General features: G+C 33.0%; 1 protein-coding gene across 1 annotated transcript; it reads left to right on the top strand.

Annotated features, from left to right (window-relative positions):
- Nucleotides 1–3,297: 3,297 nt before the first annotated feature.
- Nucleotides 3,298–6,758, top strand: HELRODRAFT_164902 (hypothetical protein; the record flags this gene model as incomplete). Its single annotated transcript, XM_009030839.1, has 8 exons — nt 3,298–3,322; nt 3,434–3,510; nt 3,956–4,001; nt 4,646–4,750; nt 5,070–5,183; nt 5,550–5,679; nt 5,903–6,011; nt 6,708–6,758. The coding sequence occupies 8 exons, from the start codon at nt 3,298–3,300 to the stop codon at nt 6,756–6,758; spliced, it is 657 nt and encodes a 218-aa protein (XP_009029087.1).
- Between the last annotated feature and the right edge of the window lie 1,900 nt (nt 6,759–8,658).

Below are 8,658 nucleotides of genomic sequence, written 5' to 3'. Positions count from 1 at the left end.
ATTGGTTGGTTGCTTGGTGTCATTTATTGTCTGGTGGTTCAATTTAGGATACATTAAATAAAAGTTATATATATATATATTATATGTTATATACTACATACCATTTAACGCACATGTATGTTTATATATATATATATATATATATATATATATATATATATATATATATATATATGTCGGACGCTTTTAGTGCTAAAGTAGGAGTGCATCAAGGATCAGTGTTATCACCGTTTCTGTTTGCAATTGTGATGGAAGTTGTGTGTGGAAACATAATGGAGGGTTTGTTATTTGAGATTTTGTATGCAGATGATTTAGTCTTGATGGCTGATAGCAATGGAAGAATTGCAGTTAAAATTTGACAGATGGAAAAGTGTTATTGAAAAGAAAGGGTTAAAAGTTAATATTGGTAAGACGAAGGTAATGGTGAGTGGGGAAGGTGGGGAACGAGTGATAAGTAAAATAGACCCCTGTGGGGTATGTGACAGGAGAGTGAAGGCTAACTCGGTATTGTGTATAGGATGTCAGAAATGGGTGCATAAGTGATGTAGTGGTGTGAGGGGTAAGAAATGTGTTCATGGTGTAATTAATAGGACGGACGCAAGGACGGGGTTGAGTGGTAGTATTGAAAGAGTGGAAAGCTTTGTTTACTTAGGGGATAAGCTGAACGCGGATGGAGGATGTTTGAGCGCAGTTACGGCTATAGTTCGTGTGGGATGGATGAAATTTAGGGAACTGGGTGGGATATTGTGTGGAAAGAAATGGTCATGAAGATGAAAGGGAGGGTATATAAAGCATGTGTGAGAGCAGCGATGGTATATGGTGGTGAAACTTGGGTGTTGAGGAGAGAGGAGGAAAGTGTACTGCAGAGGGCTGAAAGAGCTATGGTGAGGATGATGTGTGGGGTTGAAGTGAAGGATAGGAGGAGTAGTACAAAGCTGATGTCAATGATGGGACTGAATGAGGACATTGTGACATTGATAAGGAGATCGAGATTGCGGTGGTATGGACATGTGTTGAGAAGGGATGAAAGGGTCGGGATTAGGCGAGCGTTGGAGTTCGAGGTTGAAGGAGTGGTAGGAAGGGGTCGTCCGCGATTGGGATGGAGAGAGCAGGTGGAGAAGGACAGGGTGAAAGCGGGGTTGCGTGATACTGAGGCGAGTGACAGATGTGGATGGCGTCGAGGGGTATTTCGGTTTCATCATAGGTAGCCAAACGGCAACCCCCGATCTCGGGGAAAATGTCGTCTAAACGAAGACAACAACAACAACAACATATATATATATATATATATATATATATATATATATATATATATATATATATATATATATTAGAAGTTAACTAAAGCCGAACATGCTGTGATTTTCATCAATAATATATATAATATTAAATAGTTATATTACATCTAGGAACTCCTTTTAAAAATAATATTCTGAATCTGATTCATAATTCCTTCTCCATATAATTTCTTTTTTAATCTCTTTATTATTCACCTATATACGTCCTACCTCGGGGAACCGGGTCCCTGGATGCAAAACGAAGATTAATTGATTGATTGATTTACCTATATCCTGTGTCATTATTCAGAATTCAGCTAGGTTATAAATGTGGTATGTATTTAATATCGTTTTGTGCATTACATGTTCTATTTTATGTTGTGTCGTTTGCTCACAATAATTCTACCTTTATTTTAACCTAACGTGGTATTTATTATTATTATTATTGTTGTTGTTGTTGTTATTGAGATTCATCTATACAGATTATTCAATATCAGTGTCGGATTGCGAACATCTATCCCCTCCGATTCTGGTCAAACGCGGTGTGCTGCAGGGCGATCCTTTTTCACCATTGCTGTTCAACCTTTGTTTTAATCTACTGATGAAATTGCTAGAAAACAAAAAGTACTAGCAATGCGGATATGTGGGGTCCTACAGCCGACCCGAAAGCAAGAGTCTGGTTCCAATTTGCTGACGATTCAGCAATAATCACCAATAGCAACAAAGGGGCACAAAGGTTTATTGACCTCAACTAGACTTGGTGTGAAGCTTCCGGAATGGAAATGAAAATTGTCAAGTGTTGCGTATTTGGCATAAAAAAATGGAATGTACGGCCTCAAATTTAACAAAAATGAGAAAACGAAAATTCTGTGGTGCGAATTGACCAAAGACTACATTAAAATAGACAATTTGCTTACGGACTCTGAAGACATCAATCCTACTCTTAAAAATTTTATTTCTGAGCAACAAGAAATTGAATTTTCCCACCTCACATGTTTAGGCTGCCAAGGTACAGTGATGAAGGCAGTAAAAGAGCATATCAGCGCGTCTCAAATTATTCGTTGGTCGAAAACGATAGCCACACTTTCAGAAGTAATTTTTAAATTTGATATGAAAGCTCTCATTCACCAGCTGCCATCAAACTCCAACCTGACCAGATGGGGCAGATCTTCAAACGCTCAATGTCCATCGTGCAGCACCAAGCAAACCAGCGAACATGTTATATCTAATTGCGGCTCATCAACAGCTTTAAAACGATACACGATTCGATACAACGTAATTTTAACAATAATTTTAGAAAACATCAAAAAGTGCGCGAATCCAGAAGTTTCTATATTTGCCGACTTGAATTAGGAAGATTGCCGCCCAGTCTCAACACTTTTCAAGTTGTTTCGTCCAGATATTTTTCCGGTTCACAATAACATCATTGAAGTTCTCGAACTAACAGTGTATCATGTAACGAATTTGGCAAAGTCGAAAGAATTTAAAATTAAAAATTATAATCAAAATTTGTAATTAAATTTAAAAAGCGAATACAATAACTTTAAACTTCTAATAAAAACTTTCGAAATTTCTATATTAAGATTTTATACTTTTAATTTATCACTTGTCAGTTTAGTATGGTCCGAACATTTTAGAAACATTTTAATAAATTCTGTTTTATCTTCATCATATTCAATACATTGTGACAGAAATAGCGAATAAATTCTATTTTAAACTAACATCTCCTATTAGTACTTATTCGTATTGAATGACAAGTGAAATGGACTACCAGTTTTTTTAATTTTAACTTTATTTCATCTCAGTTATAAACCACGAAATATTCTTGAAACAAAAAGAAAAATTCGAATGCTATTGATCTATTATCGATTTTTTAAATGTCACATGTATGCATGTGTATATATTGCCCATATTCAGATGTATGTTTGTGTATGTATATTTTAACATGTCTACATTAGTCGATATACATTAATTGTTGGACACTTTTATCATTTTTATTTTTTATTCATTACATTCTATTATGTGCTTCACTGTGATCCTGCAAGGTTGTAATGATCACTCAGTGCTACTAAGTTAACAAAATAGATAAGAATAAATAAATTATATTAACACACATGTCCTGTCCAGTGCATTATACATTGTAATTAATAATGCAGATACGCTGACAAATGCTGTCGAAAGTTTCCAGGTTCCTGTCGGATCCATTGCGTTTTTTATCATGATCATTCTCGAAGTAAGTTTATTCGTTATAAAAGTTTATCATTCAACCTTGTAAGCTCACAAGTTAGATTTATCGAATGTCGGGAATGCTGTCACGTGTGCTTAACTTCCTGATATTCAAACAAACATTTGAATATCAATCTGATTGAAATACTAGGAAAATTCTCACTACCATATCCTTGAGTTTATGGTTTTAACTTAAATGCGTGCTTCTATGGCAAGCTTTAAAGTTTTGCAATGAAGTAAATGATGCTATTTGAGTTGATCCTCTGTTGAATGAATGGAAATTTACATTATTCAGCTGTGAGTTTTGTAAACTTTTAAATGACTTCTCTTGATGATAGTTATGCTGGAACATATTTTAGAAGTGTTGGTTGCTGGTAATATTATTGCTGAAGCCTTGAGTGATTTTGCACATTTGTTTGGCAAATGTTGATTAAATTGAATGTTCGTTGCAGATACGCGAAAGACACTGCAGCTATGATGCCATGCAGTGGCCCAAAGGTTTCTTCAACCAGTGCCACCAGCAGCTATTAACTTTGGTCTATGCCCTACATCAACCAACCAAAACCACGAATTTGTGTTGGTTACATTTTTCCTTTGTTTGGTTTATTTCAACATTTCTCATTAAAAATAAATGTTTATTTAATACAGGAATTGAAAGTTTTATGGTGTGCTTATTTGACAATAAATAATAGGTTTCTACTTTGTTGTCGTTTGTAGATTAAGCGGTTGTATCATCATTTAGTTTGCAAAACTGTTTCTTAAAATTAAAAAAATTGTGTAAGATATACTTATTGGTTTTGGTGATAATAAATACTAATAGAGATGGATATGTTACTTGGTTCGTACTTGGTTGGAAGTAGGTTCAGGAACTGAATTTGTGATTTGAAGGATAAGCTGAATGCTAATAAACGAAGCTTGGAGCAAGATGAAAAGTTTAATTAATGTTGTATGCTTCAACAGTCTGATAATGGTGTAAGAGAAAAAAGAGCCACCTGTATTTAATTTGTTTGCAATCAATATATTAAAAGTAGTGAAGTTGATACAACTGTGTGTTGTTAGCGTGGAAGCATTGCTTTATATTTTATGTTTTCAAGCTGATGATCAAATTTTAAAATGTCGCTCAAAAAATTATTATTGCACAGTTGAAGATGCCAACAAAATTGAGAGATGCATATTTTCCTATGGACATTTGATGCACCAAGCTGATCCAAAGGATTCGTTGCAACTTCTCGTTCAGTTCATTTCGGGTCAGTTTTATTAAATTTTTTATATTATAGTGTCGCTAATATTAATATTGAAAATACAGGAATATATATATTATCAATATCAATCATTTTAATTTCATTTTTTGTTATGAGAACTTTAAATATTAACTTAATAGATCATTTATCCATTTCAACGTAAGCTCGTCAGTTTCAATCAATTTTGAGCTGCCAACAAGATGTTAATGAATTTTTGCGGGGTTTTGAGACCTAGCAAACGAACAGTTAAAATGTTTCTGGGACCTTACTGAGGTCTAACCGAGACCTAGCAAATGAACAGTTAAAATGTTTTTTCTTAATATAGAGAGCGCAATTAGTAAAGACATGCAGTCGTCCCAATGCACGCCTCTTTCACAGTTCCACACTGTAGTTGGCCAGGTGCCCAACCATATCAAGTCACATGTCTTCATCGCCATTGGTCAGCTTTTAATTCTTTTTGTTATATGTTGTTCTTTGTTTTATCACATTATGTTCAGAGTTACTTGTTCAATTTTTTCTAAATGTGATGTTTTTGTCATGTTTTGTTCTCAAAAGAAGCAGTTATGGTGCATTTTTGTTGGATCTTCCAAGCTAATTTATTTTTAGAAATGAAATTAATGATGTTTATTATTTTCAAAAGGCGCATTTAATTATTAAGCTATCACGCGCTAATTATCATTAGTTATCACTTAAATATGATCGTTTTTAAAAAGTAACTGGCTAGAATAAATGGAACAGTTTGAAAAGATAGCTACCGAATAATTCTTATTAATAAAAACCTGATGATTCTCCGTGCATGGAGCAGGCAAGTTGTGTCTGGTTAACGCACAGGCCGTCAAGTTGTGTGTGCCTGCACTCGTTCAGCAGTTGCAGACGTCCAGTGATTATCGCGTGAGGAACAACATCGTCATCATGCTTTGTGACCTCACCGTTAGGTATCTGACGTTGTTAACATTTAATTTCATCTTCAAACATTTTGTATTTTGATTGGCCACACACACACACACACACACACACACACACACACACACACACACACACACAACACACACACACATGTGTATATATATGATGATGATTGTAATAAACAGCGTAGAATAGTGATGAAAATAATACCCAATGAATGAGTGCATGTATCAATGCAATCCATGTTGGCAGATACACGCTGATAGTTGACCCGTACATGAACTGCATTACATCATGTCTTCAAGACGAACATCCACTCATCAGGAAACAAACATTCATCATGCTCACCAAACTTCTTCAGGTTTCTCATCTCGTCATCATTTTTTTTAAATTAATTTCTTTTATTTACCAAATCAAATCATAATTAAAGTTGAATGAAATAATCCGGAGATAAAAAAAAAGATAATACTATCTTGTGACAGACCACCGCTGTAATGAAATTAGAAAATAAAATTAAATGAAAGAAAAATTTCAATAATTTTTGTGCTGACTTGATAAAACTTCACGTTAACTAAATAATTAATATTTACATATATACTTATACACATACACCTGTAAAGGTATTTGAAAGAGACTGAATTGGTAATTAATTAAATGAAAATGTTTACCTAGGTAAAAAGTTTTACGTAGTTCGAAGATAAATATCACAAAAGTTGTTGCAAATGAGCAATCAGTTAAATTAAATGCTGTTTATTCCATACATGTACAATAGGACCCCGCACAACGAACCTAATCCGTTCCGCGGGGAAGTCCGCTATGCGAAGTTCGTTCTGCGAAACACGAATTCCCATAGACTTCTATATAAAAATAATTTGTTCTGCGACGAACCAAAAAATGGGAAAAAATCAGAAAAACAAGTGGAATTCAGTGAATTTAATCAGTTTGTCTTTTTTCACTTCTCAGAAACACTTAGCAACAAGTTGAAAAGCAGTAAAAAGTGAAAAAACTAAAAAAATTAGTTAAATTTTTATTTTAATTAAACTTTTATTTTTTTTAGTTAAACTTTGACGTTCATTTTGCAAGTCGACTTGAATCCACAAGTACGTGAGTTTATAAAGGATGAGAATTTCCAACTTGCTCTCGCTCTCGTATATATATATATATATATATATATATATATATATATATATATATATATATAAATTTGGAATAATATATATATATGTATATATATATATATATATTATTCCAAATTTTATTAGAACAAAAAAAATTCAGGAGATCAATAAAAGTAAATTACTTGTGGAGACCACCCTTAACTAACAACATCAGTGTTTGAAATAAATGAAATAAACAATAAACTGTCATATATAGATATATACGCACATCAATAATACCAACAAGTTATCACCTAATAACAGTAGTAATAATACAATATTATCAATATCAATAATAGTCTTATATATACTTATATATACACACATACATACACCTACAATAATAAATAAAATGCATGCATGAACAAACAATATGTATATAATCGATTCACGTCACTGACGATGACCTCCGTGGAGGCCAGCAGAGATGTAACACCATCCCCTCATCATATAGGGTCCGTATGCTGGTCCCTTTGAAGCATTAGATACTAATGCATTTCTTTTTTAGGCCTTTTTTCAAGGCATGGAGACAAGGACACATCAAGCCACTCATGCCCAAGGTGTTCCAGAGTTTCACTCCTCTTACTGTCCAGTATCTGTAATTTAGGTCGGTACGACCATGTGCCAATTTCAGCATACCACATCGTCTAGTCTTACTAGAGACAGTTTCAAGCGTCATTAATTTCCCGTAATCATAATTATTTAAGACCCATTTTTACTTGTGTTATCATCAGTTGGTTTATCATGTTTGAAGATCTATTCACGGACCACCACAATCTTCTGGCATTATATCTGGGTCTGTCATTTTAGTAGTATCAGTCGCCTCAACACAGACTCTGAAGTCTGTCGCATCCTCATCATCTCTGTTAGTGATATCTTTTTCTGGTGTATCTTTGCCACCTAGAATGGGAAAGCAAGTTAAAACATGGATCCTATTTGATGGGAGGAAATCGGTGACATCCTTTCTGTTGCATGTTTGAAGGTTGCGCATATGAAACACCTTCTTTTTAATGAGTTTCTTATTGGCCTGCAGTTTGCAGCCTTCATTCAGTTTTTTACCAATGATTTTTATTGGCCTTTTGTTTTTGGATTTAACTTTTTTACAGGTTCATCTAAAGCATTGATGCTAAACCTTTTTTTTCAGAGGGCCATTTGTACATAATAAAAATATTTGAAGGGCCATCTAATCACACACACAGACACACACACACACACACACATGTATATATATATATATATTAGGAAGAAGACCAAGTTCTATACAGTTGTTCAAAAAATCCACCGACGATTCAGCATTAACAAGTTTTATGGTTGATTTTCTAATATCTTGAACTAGTTCTTTACAATTAAGTCTATTCAAAATGTTGAAATCCATTTTATAATCGTTTATGATTTTAATTGTTAAAATTAATCAAGCAAGATCCCATTTTTATAATCGTTTATTTTTATATTATTATTAAAATTATGCATATAGATCTATTTCGACGTAAAGTCATCATCAGTGCAATATATTTTAAATAAATTCTATTAATAGTTAATTAGTTGTATTTTTTAATATATTAAAATAAAATAAAAGTAACGAAATAAAAACGCAAAGGTTCATTGAAATTAGTAAACAAAATATTTGAAATTATACGATTGTTCATGCTACGTGGCCGTTGTCAAGATGGCAACCAACAATGTCACAAATTTGAAGCGCGAAATTAATTAGAATATCGTTTCTATTATTATTATTATTATTAATATTATTAATTATTATTTTTATTATTATTATCATTATTATTATTATTATTATTGTTATTATCATTATCATTATTATTATTATTATTATTATTATTATTATTATTATTA

The sequence above is a fragment of the Helobdella robusta genome (genome assembly GCF_000326865.2).
Source record: "Helobdella robusta unplaced genomic scaffold HELROscaffold_7, whole genome shotgun sequence".
NCBI classification, from domain to species: Eukaryota; Metazoa; Annelida; class Clitellata; order Rhynchobdellida; family Glossiphoniidae; genus Helobdella; species Helobdella robusta.
This window is presented reverse-complemented; position numbering and strand designations above follow the sequence as displayed.